The sequence below is a fragment of the Pan troglodytes genome, chromosome 20, assembly GCF_028858775.2.
Source record: "Pan troglodytes isolate AG18354 chromosome 20, NHGRI_mPanTro3-v2.0_pri, whole genome shotgun sequence".
Classification (NCBI taxonomy): Eukaryota; Metazoa; Chordata; class Mammalia; order Primates; family Hominidae; genus Pan; species Pan troglodytes.
In genome coordinates this window covers 19,830,649-19,849,093 of record NC_072418.2, presented here as the reverse complement: position 1 = coordinate 19,849,093, position 18,445 = coordinate 19,830,649, and the positions used below count along the sequence as shown (strand labels likewise).

Below are 18,445 nucleotides of genomic sequence, written 5' to 3'. Positions count from 1 at the left end.
ATCCAGCCTGGGCGACAGAGAGAGACTCCGTCTTAAGAAAAAAAAAGAAATAGTCTGTTTTTTTTTTTTTTTTTGAGACGGGGTCTCACTTTGTTACCCAGGCTGGAGTGCAGTGGTGTGATCTCAGCTCACTGCAGCCTTGACCTCCTGGGCTCAAGCGAGCCTCCTGCCTCAGTCTCCCTGGAAGCTGGGACTACGGCACATAGTCCTGTAGCCACCATGCCCAGCTAATTAAAAAAATATTTTTGTAGGGACAGGGTTTTGCCATGTTGCCAAGGCTGGTATCGAACTCCTGAGTTCAACCAATGAGACCAGCCTGGCCAACATGGCAAAACCCTGTCTCTACCAAAATTAGCCAGGAATGGTGGCAGGCGCCTGTAACCCCATGTACTGGAGAGGCTGAGGAAGGAAAATCACTTGAACCCGGGAGATGGAGGTTGGAGTGAGCCGAGATCACACCACTGTACTCCAGCCTGGGCGACAGAGCAAGGCTCTGCACCACCCCCACCACACACAAAAAAAACCAAAGAAATGGGTTCTCAGCTGGGTGCAGTGGTAAATGGGTCACGTGACCCAAAGTGCTAGGATTGCAGGTGTGAGCCACCATGCCAGGTCAACAGTCTGTTTTTTTTTTTTGAGACGGAGTCTTGTTTTGCCGCCCAGGCTGGACTGCAGTGGCACAATCTTGGCTCACTGCAAGCTCCTCCTCCTGGGTTCACACCATTCTCCTGCCTCAGCCTCCCGAGTAGCTGGGACTACAGGCACCCGCCACCTCTCCCGGCTAATTTTTAAATTTTTTTTAGTAGAGACGGGGTTTCACCGTGGTAGCCAGGATGGTCTCGATCTCCTGACCTCGTGATCCGCCCGCCTCAGGCTCCCAAAGTGCTGGGATTACAAGCATGAGCCACCGCGCCCGGCCAACAGTCTGTAATCTTAAGAAAGACCACTGCAGATACAAGGTCCTAGATCTTTTAGATGGTCGAGGTGGCTGGGAACCACAGTCACCCTTGCAATGGGGCTTACAGTCTAGGACTTGTGGGGGAGTTAGATTGTAGCTGGAGGAACATGTTTTTTTTTGAGACGGAGTCTTGCCCAGGCTGGAGTGCAGTGGTGCAAACATGGCTTACTGCACCTTCAACCTCCCAGACTCAAGCAATCCTCCTGCCTCAGCCCCGCAAGTAGCTGGAAGTACATTGCATGCCAGCACGCCTGGCTTTTGTACTTTTATGTGGAGACGGGGTTTCACCATGTTGCCTAGACTGATTTTAAGCTCCTGAGCTCAAGCAATCTGCCTGCCTTGCCCTCCCAAAGTGCTAATTACAGGCATGAGCCACCACACTGGGCCTCTAGTTTTGTTTTGTTTTGTTTTGTTTTGTTTTAAGACAGGGTCTTGCTCTGCCATCCAGGCTGGAATGCAGTGGCTCAGTCATAACTCACTGTAGCCTCAAACTACTTGGGTTCAAGTGATCTTCTCACCTCAGCCTCCTGAGTAGCTGGGACCACAGGTGCATACCACCTTGTCTGGCTAATTTTTTTTTTTTTGAGGCAGAGTTTTGCTCTTGTTGGCCAGGCTGCAGTGCAATGGCGTGATCTCGGCTTATTGCAACCTCCATCTCCCGGGTTCAAGCAATTCTCCTGCCTCAGCCTCCCAAGTAGCTGAGATTACAGGTGTGCCCCACCATGCCTGGCTAATTTTTTTTTTTTTTTTTTTTTTGTATTTTTAGTAGAGACGGGGTTTCACCATGTTGGTCAGGCTGGTAACGAACTCCTGATCTCAAGTGATCCACCTGCCTTGGCCTCCCAAAATGATGGAATTATAGGTGTGAGCCACTGTGCCCAGCTGATTTTTAAATTTTTTGCAGAGATGGGGTCTCACTATGTTGTCCAGGCTGGTCTCAAACTCCTAGGCTCAATTGATCCTCCTGCATTGGCCTCCCAAAGTGTTGGGATTACAGGCGTGTGCCACTACATCCGCCCAGAACATTTCTTTTGAGTAAATTATTATTTCAAATATTTAAGGGCCAAGCACTGGTAAAATACACCAGCATTTCTGCATTTTTTATAATTTTGCTTTTCTTATCCGCATAGGATTAGAAAGACACTATTTCTATTCAGTGGATGAGAAAAGAGGCACATTACATTCTAGTCCCTGGGGCTATGAAGGGAAAGCGTGAAAGGGAACCAGGCGCTGTCACCTCTGGCTTTGGGCTCAGGGTGACACAGGTACTAGCTCTTGGTATGAGGCAGGGGTTTCTTCTTCTTTTTTTTTTTTTTGAGATGGAGTCTTGCTCTGTTGCCCAGGCTGGAGTACAGTGGCTCAATCTCGGCTCACTGCAACCTCCGCCTCCTGGATTCAAGGGATCCTCCTGCCTCAGCCTCCTCAGTAGCTAGGAATACAGACAGCTGCTGCCACACCCGGCTAATTTTTGTATTTTTAGTAGAGATGGGGTTTCGCCATGTTGGTCAGGCTGGTCTTGAACTCTTGACCTCAGGTGATCCGCCCGCCTCAGCCTCCCAAGGTGCTGGGATTACAGGTGTGAGCCACTGCACCTGGCCAACCTGCTGGGTTTACACTCCAGCAAGGAGCTCTCTTTGGAAGAGGGTGATTGCCTTTGCCACGAAACAGGTGTGTCCAGGTACATGTGCTTGTGGCCTACCTGGAACGTGTACTTGGCGCTGTACCCTGACCTCCGGATGCGCACGGTCTCCAGCATGCCGGTGTAGCGCAGCTGCTGCAGGACCAGCTCGTCGTCAAAGCACAGCTCTTTCTGAAATGGGAATGCGAGAGATCAGGCAGGTGGCCTTGACCTGACAGGATGCCCAAGTCTGTTGGTGGCTCAGGCCTGGGAACTGTGAGATGAGGGCACTTCCCCATGCGACCACTGCCTCTTGGGATCCCGAACACAGACATGGTCAGGGTGCACACGTGGGTGCTGGCTAGCCGACCTGGGAGTGTTCTACGGCACAGCAGCCAGGAGCACCTGGACAAGGGGTCCGTCCTTGCTCCAGACACTCTTTCTGGAATGAGGCCAAGATGGGAGGATCAGTTGAGGCCAGGAGTTCGAGACCAGCCTGGGCAACATAGTGAGACTCCATCTCTAGTCATTTAAATTTATTTAAAAAAAAAAAAGAAAGAAAAAAGAAAAGAAAAAAAAAAGAACCCAAATGCAAATCTGTTCTGGGCTTGTTCTCTGTGGCAGGCACTGGGGTAAGTGCTGGGAATTCGGTGGAGAGGAGAGCTTGGTCTGGGGGCAGGAGCCACACACAGGTGATGGGGCGGACAAAGCCCAGTGTTCCGGGCCTGTTCTCTGCCAGGCACTGGGGTAAGTGCTGGGGATTCGGTGGAGAGGAGAGCTTGGTCTGGGGTCAGGAGTCACACACAGGTGATGGGGCGGACAAAGCCCAGCACCCCATGGGAGGTGTCCCAGGAGAGAGGAGATGCTGGGCTGTGTCCTGAGGAGGGAACAGGCAGAGAACAGCTGGGTGGAGGCCCAGAGGCGAAGGAAGAAGCCAAGGGTCTGATGGGGACACAGGGAGATGCTTCCTGCCAGGGGAGAGAAGAGGTTGGAAATGCAGCTGCTTCAGTGGGCTTTAAGCCTGGAGCTCAGGGGTCTGGACTTCACTCTGGTGGGCAGTAAGGGATAAGGCATGGTGTTGCTATAAAGACAAACGGTGCTGGGCGCGGTGGCTTACGCTTGTAATCCCAGCACTTTGGGAGGCTGAAATGGGTGGATCACTTGAAGTCAGGAGTTCAAGACCAGCCTGGCCAACATGGTGAAACCCCGTCTCTACTAAAAATACAAAAATTAGCTTGGCGTGGTGGGCACCTGTAATCCCAGCTATTTGGGAGGGTGAGCCAGGAGGATGGCTTGAACCTGGGAGGTCGAGGCTGCAGTGAGCCGAGATCGCACCACTGTACTCCAGCCTGGGTGACAGACAGAGGGAGATTCTGTCTCAAAAACAAACAAACAAACAAAAACAAACAAAGGCAAACGGGAAAGAATGAGGAGGGTTGTCATGACTGGGGGTGGATGTGGAGGCCAGGGATGCTGCCACCCTCCAGTGCACAAAATGGGTTTTATCACAGAGAATCATCTGCTGGCACAGCCCACGAGCAGAGAAGGTGCACTACGGAGCATCTCCCCAGGTACAGTTGGTGGGAGGTTCCTGCCTGGCTGTGTGCTCACATTTGTCTGGGAGCCCACACCCCTGCTCAGTCCCTGGCAAAGTCCCCGAGCTGTCCTCCCAGGGACGGAGTGGACCTCTGGGGTAAAGGAAGCCTGTGCCAGTGCTGAGCCTGGAGCCCCTGCTGGTGGTCCCACGGGGGCTCCAAGGGTCTCTCTAGAAACTTGTAATGTGAGCAGCGGGCTGTGTGTGCCTCTGAGACTCTGCTATGTAATCTCAGCCTCTGCCTTCTGGTAGACTCCTTGCACCGGCTACTCTTTGGGATGTATCTGAAGAGCACCCCTGACCTGTCGCTCCCTAATCAAACCTTCTCTGGGCCTCTCCATGTTCCAGATGATGTCCCTGCTCTTAAATGGCCACTTGGGCCATCCTCACTGCTAATTCTCCATCCCCGGCTGCCTCTGGATGGACTGCTGCACCGTCCCCATACTGCGTGGAGGCTGGGGCTGGATGCAGGGACACCGACACCCCTAAGAGTCCGGCATGGGCCTTCTCCTCCCAAACACCTTAGAGAAACTCACCTTTTCGGCATTGGAACGGATGCAGCGGATAAAGAAGGGCTCCGCCTTCCCCAGCGCCTCCAAGAGCTTGTTAAGGGATGTCTGTTAAGGGAAAGAGAAAGCATTTGGGTTGAATCAGGGACCCTGACAGCCGCTGTTCTGTGGGAGGAGACCTGGGACGCTCTAGCATCAGTGTGGGGTGGATGGGGTCTGCACAGATGTGGGTCCCTGGTGGTGGGACACAGGAGGTTCCAGCTGGACATTCTGACCCAAGCCTGCGCTATCCCTGGAAACCCTCGAGGGAGTTATGTGGTCCCCATGGTCCCAGGGCCACCAGTGCTTGTTTTTGCCTCAGGTGGAAGGCTGGGGCTGGGGAGGACGAGACAAACGCTTTCTGGAGATTTGAAACATGTGTCAGCCTCGGAAGGGACCACGGATGTAGTGTTTTCTTTTTGTTTTTTGTTTTTTTTTTGAGACGCAGTCTTGCTCTTGTTGCCCAAGCTGGAGTGCAATGGCGTCATCTTGGCTGACTACAGCCTCTGCCTCCCAGGTTCAAGCAATCCTCCTGCCTCAGCCTCCCAAGGAGCTGAGATTACAGGTGCCCACCATGCCCAGCTAATTTTTGTTTTGTTTTTGTTTTTTTTTTGAGATGGAGTCTGGCTCTGTCGCCCAGGCTGGAGTGCAGTGGCGCCATCTCGGCTCACTGCAAGCTCCGCCTCCCGGGTTCATGCCATTCTCTTGCCTCAGCCTCCCGAGTAGCTGGGACTACAGGCACCCACCACTACGCCCGGCTAATTTTTGTATTTTTAGTAGAGGTGGGGTTTCACCGTGTTAGCAAGGATGGTCTCAATCTCCTGACCTCGTGATCCGCCCGCCTCGGCCTCCCAAAGTGCTGGGATTACAGGCTTGAGCCACCGCGCCCGGCCAATTTTTGTATTTTTACTAGAGACGGGCTGTGCTCGGTGTCAGGTGAAGCTACACAAGCCTGAGGCTAAGCTGACCGCCACCTCCTGCCTCTCCTGCTCCACCTACCTGGAACTGGGCGCTGATGCTTGGTGGCTTTTTCTTCTTGTGCAGGTGCAGTAGGGACTTGGTGGTGCGGTCGTGCAGAGTCATGCTGATGATGAGTTTCAGGGACTTGGAGTCCAGTAGGTTCTAGGACAGACACATGGGGTCCGGCCTGCCCTCCCACAGCCCACACGGGCACGGGGAGGCATCACAGGTGTCCCCGAAGCCAGGGCAGAACAGTGTCCCCGCAGCGAGTGCCCGGGCAGCAGCTCTTAGGTTTGGTCTCAGGACCACACTATTGATGCGGGCCCAGTGGAATGAGGTGGGTTTGCACCTTGCACACAGCGCTGGTTCCGGGAGGGCTGATGACAGCCTCTTTCACAGCCTGAGTGGCTGCCCCATTTCCTCTTCCTCTGGGTTAGAGAGGAAGCCAGTGCTACTGAACCTGGCCGTCCCTCTCCTCTGCATAGCTCCTACAGTTTACATTACTTGAGTCAAGAAGGGCCAGGTCCTTTCTGTGCCATCCGCATGAGCTCATCGGACAGGCCACCATCATGTGTCAGCCAGTTCTATCAGCTGACAAGAGGAATTAGCCCTCTCCCATCTGCTAACTAGACTGCAAGGCTATTCTTACTCTTCTTGCAAATTTCCTAAATTGCTGCACTTGTATGTGGAAACGAGACAGAGCGCTTGGGAGGTTCTCTGTCCTGTCTGGAAGCACCCCAGTAGCCAGGGACTGAAGATGGGGGTGTTAAACGGAAGGGTCCCATTACGTTGGGGCAGGTTGAGCTCTGTGGTGCTATGAACCCACTAGAGCTCCCCATGGGACCAGGCTGAGGCCAGACTTCAGCTATGCTTACGCCCCTGGCTTCCTCCCTCACCCCTTCTCTCTGCCTTCTCACGTAAGCCCTCTTCCATAAGCCGCTGTGTGTGCAAATACCCCATCTCAGACCCTGCTTCTGGGAAACCCATAAAGAGACAGCTCTAAATCATCTCAACACGAGAACATTTTTTTTTTCTTGGAGGGAGGGGGAGATAGTGGGAAGGAGGAGGAAATGAAGTTGCAGAAGTGAAAGCTCTCAAGACGGGCAGAGAAGCAAGATATCTTGGAACGTGTCGCGCGGGGTGTGTTTTTTTTTTTACCTTTGGAATGATCTGCTTTTGTTTGATACCTTTACTTTTCCTGTCAAAATATTAAAAATGGTTTTGTGAACAAAAGGAACACAGTGTCGGGATTTGGGTTAGTTCAGCAAGCCACGCCTGGCGGGTTAGACTGAGAGACACAGAGAGAGGGGAGAGAGTGAGAAGGTGCAAGTGCAACAAGGCCACCGCCACCTCTCCACGCTGCACACCGTGGCGTGCCTCAGCCACTGTCTGTGGACACCAGTTTCCCTGGGATGGCGGCACCCGGACTCTGCTGGTGGCTGCCCCAAAGCTGAGTAAAGCGTTTAGTCTGGGGGCCATTCGGATGTCTGAGAAGTAGGAGGGGCCGGCTAGGAATCTACAGGGTGGGACGTGCATCCAACGGGGCTTGCTATGGAGGAACTGACATATCCCCCAGATCACAGCAGGATGCCGAGTGGGGCAGAGGGAGCCTGAGCAGTCCTGGTGGTGACCAGGCTGTCTTTGCCATGTGCTGGTAGATGCCAAGCAGGCCCACAGAGGCCCTTCTGGAACCCTCTGCTGGCAGGGCAGGGACTTGCCCTACAAAATAACCAAAATGGGGCCTGGGTGGGAGCTCCTTTCAGGATCATGCTGGTGGGAAAGAAGAAAACCAAAGCTGGCCAGGCGTAGTGGCTCACGCCTGTAATCCCAGCACTTTGGGAGGCTGAGGTGAGCGGATCACCTGAGGTCAGGAGTTCAAGGCCAGCCTGGCCAACATGGTGAAACCTTGTCTCTACTAAAAATACAAAAATTAGCCAGGTGTGGTGGCGGGCGCCTGTAATCCCAGCTACTCAAGAGACTGAGGCAGGAGAACTGCTTGAACCCAGGAGGCGGAGGTTGCAGTTAGCCGAGATCGTGCCACTGCACTCCAACCTGGGTGACAGAGAGAGACTCTGTCTCAAACCACCCCCCCAAAACCCAAAGCTGCTCTTTTGGCCGAAGTAAGGAAGGGGATAGCTCCTGTGTTCTCAGACACCTTATGGAATCTTGCAGACCAAGGGGGAAAATAAATAAATAAGTAAATATATTTATTTATTCAAAAGGCCTGGTGCCTTTTGAAGACCGGCTAAGGAGATGGTAACTTGCAGATCTGTGAGATGCCTAGCCATCCGTGGTTGCATTCAGTTTCACCTGAATCCCTGTGGGGTAAAATAAGGCACAACAAGGACAAAAGTTTGAGGCCGAGGGCGGATCATTTGAGGTCAGGAGTTCAAGACTAGCCTGGCCAACATGGTGAAACCCCATCTCTCCTAAAAACAGAAAAAAATTAGTCGGGTGTGGTGGTGCACGCCTGTAATCCCAGCTACTTGGGAGGCTGAGGCAGGAGAATCACTTGAACCCGGGAGGTGGAGGTTGCAGTGAGCCAAGATTGAGCCACTGCACTCCAGCCTGGCGACAGAGTGAGACTCTGCCTCAAAAAAAAAGGAACAGAAGTTTGAAACAGGCTCCGACTAGGTGCGGTGGCTCATGCCTGTAATCCCAGTGCTTTGAGAGGCTGAGGCAGGAAGATCGCTTGAGCCCAGGAGTTTGAGACCAGCCTGACAGCCTGGGCTATAATATAGCAAGATTCCACCTCTACAAACAATAAAATTAGACAGGTGTGGTAATGTGCACCTGTAGTTCCAGCTACTCTGGAGGTTGAGGCAGGAGGATTGCTTGAGCCCAGAAGGTCGAACCTGCCGTGAGCGGTGATCGTTTCACTGCTGCACTGTAGCCTGGGCAACAGAATGAAACCCCCATCTCTTAAAAAAGAAAAAAAAAAAAAAGGGCGGTGAATCATGCCTGTAATCCCAGCACTTTGGGAGGCCAAGACAGACGGATCACCTGAGGTCAAGAGTTCAAGACCAGCCTGGCCAACATGGTGAAAACCCATCTCTACTAAAAATACAAAAAATTAGCTGGAAGTAGTGGCAGGTGTCAGCAATCCCAGCTACTCAGGAGGCTGAGGTGGGAGAATCGCTTGAACCCGGGAGGCAGAGGTTGCAGTGAGCCGAGATCGTACCATTGCACTCCAGCCTGGGCAACAAGAGTGAAACTCCGTCTCAAAAAAAGAATGAAAGAACGAAAGAAAGAAAGACAGAAAGAAAGAAAGAAAGAAGGAACGAAAGAAAGAAAGAAAGAAAGAAAGAAAGAAAGAAAGAAACTGGCTCTCATTGGCTCCCATGCAGGTGCAAGCTTTGCTCTCAGCCAGCCCACACCCCAATGGCCACTAAAAGGCGAGATGTGGTGACCGCAGGTGGATGTCTTGTCAGCTGAGGCTGCTGCCTGCCTGGTGCTGGGTCAGCATAATGGAAGCATGAGAGTCATTACCCCATTTGCAGGCCGAAAGCAGAGACTACTCAATCCCACAGTGTGCTAACAGTCGGGATCCCAAACTGGTTTATGCACCTTCTGGGCTCTCCTGACTGGCTTATGTGGCCACCTGCAGAGAGCAGGGCCACCCTCTCGGGGAAATCGCATGCCCTGCTGCAGATGGCTTCTCTGCAAACTCACAGTGGCAAAGGCGGGAGCAAGCTTTGCTCTGCAAGCCAGATAGGCACGGGGAGGAGACGGAGGATGGCACGTTTGCGGGTGGAAAATTAGATGCCTCGAAGAAGGAGTGCTCCTGGGAAGCTGCCCCGTGTGCTGGGAAGCCGGCTGTGCCTGGGCCACAGTGCAGACAGAGGCCAGGGGTGTTATTGATTGGCATTTAGTGATGGCTGGGGGTGGGCCATGAGACAGCACTGTGGTTTTAGTGGCCGATGCAAATTAGGAAGACTGCAGGCCCCGCCGGGGTCGCAGGAGTAGTGGGAGGCGGTTGTCGCACTTGTAAGCAGGGCCTTGGTGGGGGACTCACAGGATGAAGGCGCGGGGTTTCTGGAGCCGACTGAGGGACTGGAGAAGGCTACGGGGGTCCTCGCCCTGCCAGGGCAATCCTTTGATGCTCTTGATCATTTGGTTATGCAAATCGCTGAGGGGAGGGGTGGAGGGGGCGCAGTGACAGAAAGAAGATGGAGTTAGAAGCAGGCCTGCCACCTCGGGGTTCCCAGCGCCATTGGGACCATCCCCAGGCCACTGAAGCCAAAACATGCAGCTGGGGGAAAGACACTGTGCTCAATGCTGCCCCTCTCTCTTTTGCCAGAAATGGGGACTGGGCCAGCCTCCCCAAGCCCTGGAGCGGGGCAGGGCTTTGAGGCAAATTGGACTTGGCAACACAGACCATTGATCCTTTTCAATACATCATTTCCAGCTGGGCGCAGTGGCTCACACCTGTAATCCCAGCACTTTGAGAGGCTGAGGCGGGTGGATCACCTGAGGTCAGGAGTTCGAGACCAGCCTGGCCAACATGGCGAAACTCATCTCTGCTAAAAATACAAAAAGTTAGCTGGGCATGGTGGAGGGCACCTGTAATCCCAGCTACGTGGGAGGCTGAGGCAGAATTGCTTGAACCCGGGAGGCAGAGGTTGCAGTGAGCTGAGATAGTGCCATCCATTGCACTCCAGCCTGGGAGACAGAGCGAGACTCTGTCTCAAAAAAAAAAAAAAAAAAAAAAAAAGAAGATTATTTCCATCTGGTCATTCCACTTCATTTGATCCTTTTCATTTGGATCACTGAAAAAGTTCTCATATTTAAGAGCCTTTGGGGATATTTATTTATTTATTTATTTATTGAGACGGAGTCTCACTCTGTCGCCCAGGCTGGAGTACAATGGCGCAATCTCAGCTCACTGCAACCTCTGCCTCCTGGGTTCAAGCAATTCTCCTGCCTCAGACTCCTAAATAGCTAGGATTACAGGCGTGCACCACCATGCCCGGCTAATTTTTGTATTTTTAGTAGAGATGGGGTTTCATCATGTTGGTCAGGGAGGTCTTGAACTCCTGACCTTGTGATCGGCCCACCTCAGCCTTCCAAAGTGCTGGGATTACAGGTGTGAGCCACTGCGCCTGGCTGGGGATATTTATTTAGTTTTAAATTTATTTTTATTTTTATTTTTATTTTTTTTGGAAACAGTGTCTTGCTCTGTTGCCCAGGCTGGAGTGCAGTGGTGCGATCTCAGCTCACTGCAACCTCCACTTTCCAGGTTCAAGCGATTCTCCTGCCTCAGCCTCCTGAGTAGCTGGGATTACAGACATGCATCACCCCGCTCAGCCTATTTATTTTTTAAATTCCATGACAGGCTGGGCACGGTGGCTCATACTTGTAATCCCAGCACTTTCGGAGGCTGAGCAGGGCAGATCACCTGAGGTAGGGAGTTCAAGACCAGCCTGGCCAACATGGTGAAACCCCATCTCTACTAAACACACAAAAATTAGCTGGGCATGGTGGCGCATGCCTGCAGTCCCAGTCACTCCGGAGGCTGAGGCACGACAATCGCTTGAACCTGGGAGGCAGAGGTTGTAGTGAGCTGAGATCGCACCACTGCACTCCAGCCTGGGCAACAGAGTGAGACTCTGTCTTAAAAAAAAAAAAAAAAAAAAAAAAAAAGCAGTTGGGGCGACTCAGAAAAAAGACCCTAGGGAGGGTCTCTGTGGGAGGAGCAAATTAGTCTCTCTCCATGATTTTGTGGCCAGATGTCAATCTCCTTGTTGGCTTCATTAAGGCCTTTGGAGGAATTAATTTGAATACAAGAGCCACAGTTTGAACACAGCAGTTCTCAACCGGGGCGGTACCATCCCCATCAGGGGACATCTGCCAATGTCTGCAGACATTTGTGGTTGCCATGACTTGGGGGTGGGGGTGCTCTCCTGGCATCTGGTGGGTGGAGGCCAGGGATGCTGCTCAACACCCTACAGTCTACAGGACGGGTGCCCCCCCAGAGAATGATCTGGCACAGTGCTGAGGTTGAGAAACCCTAGTTTTTTGTTTTTTTTTTTTTACAGAGTCTTGCTCTGTTGCCCAGGCTGGAGTGCAGTGGTGTGATCTCGGCTCACTGCAAACCCCGCCTCCCAGGTTCAAGTGATTCTCCTGCCTCAGCCTCCCCAGTAGCTAGGATTACAGGTGCACACCACGCCTGGCTAATTTTTGTATTTTTAGTAGACACAGGGTTTCACCATGTTGGCCAGGCTGGTCTTGAATTCCCATCCTCAAGTGACCTGCCCACGTAGGCCTCCCCCAAGTGCTGGGATTACAGGGGTGAGCCACCGCGCCCGGCCAGAGAAACCCTAGTTTAAGGGGATAATTACCCTCAAAGCACTCAACCTTACTCGCTTCATTTTGTTTGATGGCTGTGGGCTTAGGCTTGAGCACGCACGCTGGAGGTGCAAACTTTGGCACTGATACCGTGTATGAATTAGAATGCCTTAGAGATGAAAACTGGATGCTTTCAAACTAAATATTAGTGAGGAATGTCTAAATGACAAATGTTTTTGACAGAACTCAGAACTTCTAGAAATGAGGATCTGGTTTTTCCTGCTTTTTTTTTTTTTTTTGAATTCCTTATTCCAGACATTTTATTTATTTTTTCTTGTAGGCGTGGGGTCTTGCTATGTTGCCCAGGCTGGTTTCAAACTCCTGGCCTCAAGTGATCCTCCGGCTTTGGCCTCCCAAAGCGCTGGGATTGCAGGTGCGTGCTACCGCATCCTGCTGGCAGTCGTTCAAAGCACATGTTTTAGCTCTCGGCAGGTGGCCTGGAAGGACCCGACCCCAGCCCCTGTACTCCATGCACCATGCCAAGTGCCCCCATGGCCCCATTTACCTGCTCTCCCCAGCCCTCCAGGGAGGCAGAGCAAAGACAACAGAGGGGTCGCCTGTCACCTCTATATGCGAGTGGCCTTCACACCCAGGGTGGTCAGTGCAGCGGCCACGGCTTGGAATGAGGCCCATGACTTTGGCCCACCCCCAGCCCTGCCGACCTGGCTAAATCTGCAAATCTGGCAGGAGTGGCCCTTGCAGGCCCTGGCATTCCCTGAACGGCCAGTCCTCTCTGTCTGTGTCCTGGACGCAGCACTGAGCACCTGGGGAAGATGGCTCCCCTTGGTGCCTTGCTGGCCTCGGGATCAAAGGCCCTTTCTGCACTTACTTCTTGCTTTCATAGAAAGCAATGATGTCCTCAAAAGCGTTAATATCGAACTCCTCAGAGCCGTCAAATGAGAAATCTAGCATTGAGCAGCTGAAAGGGAGAATCTGTATAAACTTAACTGCTCCTTGGGCGGGACCTGCAGCCCTGTGGCCAGGCCCTGGGGAGATGGATGCTGCTTCTGCTACCGCAGGTCAGAAGTCACTTTGTCTTTGGGGTAACGGAGGCAAGAAAAAAAAAAAAGAGGACTGGGTGTGGTGGCTCATGCCTGTAATCCCATCACTTTGGGAGGCTGAGGTGGGAAGATGGCTTGAGGCCAGGAGTTTGAGATTAGCCTGGGCAACATAATCAGACCCTGTCTTTATAAAAGAAAAAATAAGCCAGGCGTGGTGGCGTGTGCCTGTTGTCCCAGCTACTTGGGAGGCTGAGGTGGGGGGATTGCTTGAGCCCAGGAGGTTGAGGCTGCAGAGAGCTGTGATTACACCACTGCACAATAGCCTGGTCTCAAGCAAAACAAAACAAAACAAAAATGCAACCCACACAATAAAATAGAAGGAAGCTTTCTAGCTGTTGGGAACTTGGGGGACAAACAAACAAACAAACAAACAAAAACAACAGAGGAATGCATTCTCCTTACTTGTGTCCCATTTTGGGTGAAAAAGGTGATTTCAAAAACTTTTTTTTTTTTTTGAGACAGAGTCTTGCTCTGTCACCCAGGCTGGAGTGCAGTGGTGCGATCTTGGCTCACCGCAACTTCCATCTCCCAGGTTCAAGCAATTCTCCTGCCTCAGCCTCTCGAGTAGCTGGGACTACAGGTACTCGCCACCACGCCTGGCTAATTTTAGTATTTTTAGTAGAGACGAGGTTTCACCATGTTGGCCAGGCTGGTCTCAAACGCCCGACCTCAAGTGATCCGCCCGCCTTGGTCTCCCAAAGTGCTGGGATTACAGGCATGTACCATCACGTCTGGCCAGCCTGCTCACTTTTCTACCCTGGTGCTGGCACATGCTTGGGTGCGTGCAGGGCCCTTGGTCATTGCTAGGGTCCACAAAAGACCCCGTGTCATCTCATGTGCAACATCAAAGTGTATGTGTTTCTGACTGTGAATGAAGTAACTTGGCAGAACTACTTTTGGGCCACTCCAGGCAGGATGGGGGAAGAACTCTCCAATCAATCAAGCCCGTCTCTCCGCACCACCATCGATGCTTGGGCTCTACCTCCCAGTGCCCACCCTAGGCCATAAAATGGATCCTTTGTAAACTGAGCCTCCTCCCATCTCCCTAAAGCGCATGATGCACCACGGCCTGCTATTCTGTGTCCAGAAAAGCAGCCACCAAATGCTGCTTGGTTCTGGGTCTTTCTGTTTCAAATGGAAGCTCAGTGACTTATTCAGAGCAACCTCGACCTGGGTTTAGAATGTAGCATTCCCTGGTGGCTCACACCTGTAATCCCAGCACTTTGGGAGGCCGAGGCGGGTGGATCACCCAAGGTCAGGAGTTCAAGACCAGCCTGACCAACATGGAGTAACTCCGTCTCTACTAAAAATATAAAATTAGGCCGGGTGCAGTGGCTCACGCCTATAATCCCAGCACTTTGGGAGGCTGAGGCGGGTGGATCACGAGGTCAGGAGATCAAGACCATCCTGGCCAACATGGTGAAACCCCGTCTCTAGTTAAAAAAAAATACAAAAGAAATTAGCCGGGTGTGGTGGTGGGTGCCTGTAGTCCCAGCTACTCCGGAGGCTGAGGAAGGAGAATGGCATGAACCTGGGAGGCGGAGCTTGCAGTGAGCCGAGATCACGCCACTGCACTCCAGCCTGGGCAACAGAGCAAGACTCTGTCTAAAAACAAACAAACAAACAAACAAAAAACCAACAAAAAACAAAACAAAACAAAATTAGCTAGGCATCGTGGCGCATGCCTGTAATCCCAGCTACTCGGGAGGCTGAGGCAGGAGAATCGCTTGAACCCGGGAGGTGGAAGTTGGGGTGAGTCGAGATCGCGCCATTGCACTCCAGCCTGGGCAACAAGAGCGAAACTCCGTCTCAAAAGAAAAAAAAAAAAAAAAAGAATGTAGCATTCCCTAAGTTGTTTGAAACAATGCTGCTGCCACCTAATGATTTCAGTTTGGGCAAATCAGGGTCTTGCTCACCGGTAAAGTTTTTCCGAAGGGGTGCTGGCTCCTCTTGGCAGCTCTTCTGGGTGACTTTGGGCACCAGGGCTGCTCATACCTGCCGGAGACACAGAGTGGATGGTGGTGGGGATGGCCTCCTATGGAGGCTGCAATTATTTTAACCCATTTTATTTATTTATTTGAGATGGAGTCTTGCTCTGTCACCCAGGCTGGAGCACAGTGGCGCGATCTCGGCCCACTGCAACTTCTGCCTCCACCTCCTGAGTAGCTAGGACTACAGGCCACTGTGCCCAGCTAATTTTTGTATTTTTAGTAGAGACGGGGTTTTGCCATATTGGCCAGGCTGGTCTTGAACTCCTGACCTCAGGTGATCTGCCCACCTTGGCCTCCCAAAATCCTGGGATTATAGGCATGAGTCTCTGCAACACCCCCCAACCTTTTTTTTTTTTTTTTTTTAAATTTTTTACCAACAGGGTCTTGCTGCATTGCCTAGGCCGAGTGCAGTGGTGCGATCATAGCTCGTGTAACCTCCAACTCCTGGGCTCAAGCAATCCTCCTGCTTCAGCCTCCCAAGTAGCTGGGGCTACAGGCACATGCTGGCACACATGACTAAGTTTCAACTTTTCTGGAGAGATGGGGTCTCACTATGTGGCCCAGGCTGGTCTCAAATAGCTGGCCTCAAGAGAGCTGTCTTGGCCTCCTAAAGTGCTAGGACTACCGGTGTGCACCATTGTACCCAGACACTTTGACCCATCTTTTAATTAATTAATTAATTAATTATTTATTTTTTGAGACAGAGTCTTGCACTGTCGCCTGGGCTGGAGTGCGGTGGCGCGATCTTGGCTCACTGCAACCTCTGCCTCCCAGGTTTAAGTGATTCTCCTGCCTCAGCCTCCTGAGTAGCTGGGACTACAGGCGCCTGCCACCGCACCTGGCTAATTTTTTGTATTTTTACTAGAGACGGGGTTTCACTATGTTGGCCAGGCTGGTCTCAACCGCCTGACCTCGTGGTCCACCCACCTCGGTCTCCCAAAGTGCTGGGATTACAGACGTGAGCCACCGTGTCCGGCCTATTTATTTATTTTCTGAGACGGAGTCTTGCTCTGTCATCCAGGCTGAAGTGCACTGGCATGATCTTGGCTCACTGCAACCTCCGCCTCCCGGGTTCAAGCGATTCTCCTACCTCAGCCTCCCTGTGGTAGCTGGGACCACAGGCATGCACCACCATGCCTGGCTAATATTTGCATTTTTAGTAGAGATGGGTTTTCACCATGTTGGTCAGGCTGCTCTTGAACCCGACCTCAAGCGATCGTCTGCGTCAGCCTCCCAAAGTGCTGGGATTTCAGGCGTGAGCCACTGCACCTGGCAGACCGATCTTAAAAAGCAGCTCATTGGCCAGGCGTGGTGGCTCACGCCTGTAATCCCAGCACTCTGGGAGGCCGAGGCAGACGGATCATGAGGTCAGGAGATCGAGACCATCCTGGCTAACATGGTGAAACCCTATCTCTACTAAAAAATACAAAACAATTAGCCAGGCATGGTGGCGGGTGCCTGTAGTCCCAGCTACTCGGGAGGCTGAGGCAGGAGAATGGCGTGAACCCGGGAGGCGAGGCCTGCAGTAGCCGAGATCGCGCCACTGCACTCCAGCCTGGGCGACAGAGCAAGACTCCGTCTCAAAAAAAAAAAAAAAAAAAAAAAAAAAGGCAGCTCATCACTCAAGTTTGGGGCAAAGTTGGGTGGGTAACTGTGAAGTTTTGGATCCCCAAAACAGAGCACTATTTCCTATTTCTCAGGAAAGCTTTATCCTTCCTCCTTTTCATCAAGCCCCTTCCGGAGACAGAAGCCACAGCTGATAACTGAAACTGAAGCTGAGGACGGAAGGTTGGAGCCCTTAGACCTGGGTGAGCCACTCAACCATGCAGGCCTCAGGTTGCCTCCGGGAAAAATGAGGACATAGCTTTCTGCCATCCTTCTATCAGCAACTCTATAGGGCTGGCCCAAGTCTTGAGTGGATCAGGCACACCCCCTGCCTCAAACCATCTCTGTCTAGGACGGGGGAACAGAAATGTCCCTTTGAGGCTGGGTTCCCAGTAGAGAATGCTCAGTTAAGAGAAGAGGCTGGGGCTGGGCATGGTGGCTCACACCTGCAATCCCAGCATTTCATGAGTCAGAGGCGGGCGGATCACTTGAGGTCAGGAGTTCGAGACCAGCCTGGCCAACAGGGCGAAACCCCGTCTCTACTAAAAATACAAAAATTAGCCTATGTGGTGGCGGTAGCCTGTAGTCCCAGCTACTTGGGAGGGTGAAGCAGGAGAATCGCTTGAAACCAAGAGGCAGAGGTTGCAGTGAGCCGAGATTGCGTCATTACACTAGAGCCTGGGCAAGAGAGAGAGAGAGAGAGATCCTGTCTCTTAAAAAAAAAAAAAAAAAGAGCAAGACAGAGAGAGAGAAACAAGAGGCAAAACACTAGGAAGAGCTACATTATCACAATCAGCAAACTCCCAGGGCCAGTGGGATCAGGGGGCATCATTTGCAAAGGAGAGGCCTGATGGAGTTGCTGATAGCATGCCCTGAGGTTAAATTACACACGCGGGTCGAGTTTCTGTTCAGGGTGACAGGAACACTTCAGGTAGACAGGTGGCGTTTGCACAACATAATGAATGTACTAAATGCCACTGAACTGTTCACTTTAAGATGAACTCAGGATGTGCCCCCCTCTCGACAGTGACGCTTGTGTGGGTTCACGCCCCAGCTCCCACCTGCAGCCTTTTCGGCCCTCTCGGCCCGCAGGCGTCCGGCCTCCCGAAGCACTGCCATGGCCCGGATAGCAGCCCGGAGCACGGCCCAGCGGAACACGGCCACGGGGTCCATGCCGATGAGCTCCCGCACGTAGGAGCTGTCACTGCCCCGCAGCAGGGCCACGATGTCTGGCCGCATGTAGTCCATGTTCTTCTCCCGGAAGTCCTGGTGGGGGATGGATGTGGGCGGTCACTCGGGGATAGTCACTCACCGGTGCCTACCAAAGACCCCGGGCTGGCACAGGAAGGGCTGATGGTGGGGTGGGGCCCATCCTAAGTGCAAATGGCAGTTCTTGAACTATGGCGCCTTGGACATTGGAGCCAGGGATTCGCGGTGGGTTCTGAGCACCCTGGAACCCTGCCCACAGGAGGATCCTCCCACGTGGGCTTCTGGGCTGACTGTGGCTTCCCTCAGGCTTCCACCAGTGGTGATGGGCAGACACCTACCTTGATCTGATATTTCACCTTCCCTGCGAAGTGCTGGATGATGAAAGCTGGCTCCATGACCGGGGTGCCCAGGAAGTACTTATTGTCCTCATGTTGCTGTTTGAACTTGGCCAGCAGGGTCTGGCTCGTGGCGTGGGGGAAGCTGGGAACAGAACATGGAACCTTTGCAGGCATGAACAGCGGCTGATTTACCTGCTGTGTATTTTATCTTGCAG

General features: G+C 52.5%; 1 protein-coding gene across 4 annotated transcripts in view; it reads right to left on the bottom strand.

The window, feature by feature from the left end:
• Positions 1 to 18,445, bottom strand: part of MYO9B (myosin IXB) — a 139,002-nt gene that overhangs the window by 24,091 nt on the left and 96,466 nt on the right. For all 4 annotated transcript variants that reach the window (XM_063801321.1, XM_054673116.2, XM_054673117.2 and 1 more), the window contains exons 12-19: positions 18,231 to 18,372; positions 17,745 to 17,949; positions 15,004 to 15,082; positions 9,694 to 9,807; positions 6,837 to 6,876; positions 5,718 to 5,840; positions 4,707 to 4,787; positions 2,658 to 2,768 (exon numbers count right to left, since the gene is read on the bottom strand). In XM_063801321.1, coding sequence (XP_063657391.1) covers positions 2,658 to 2,768; positions 4,707 to 4,787; positions 5,718 to 5,840; positions 6,837 to 6,876; positions 9,694 to 9,807; positions 15,004 to 15,082; positions 17,745 to 17,949; positions 18,231 to 18,372 — 895 coding nt within the window. The remainder of the gene's footprint in view (positions 1 to 2,657; positions 2,769 to 4,706; positions 4,788 to 5,717; positions 5,841 to 6,836; positions 6,877 to 9,693; positions 9,808 to 15,003; positions 15,083 to 17,744; positions 17,950 to 18,230; positions 18,373 to 18,445) is intronic.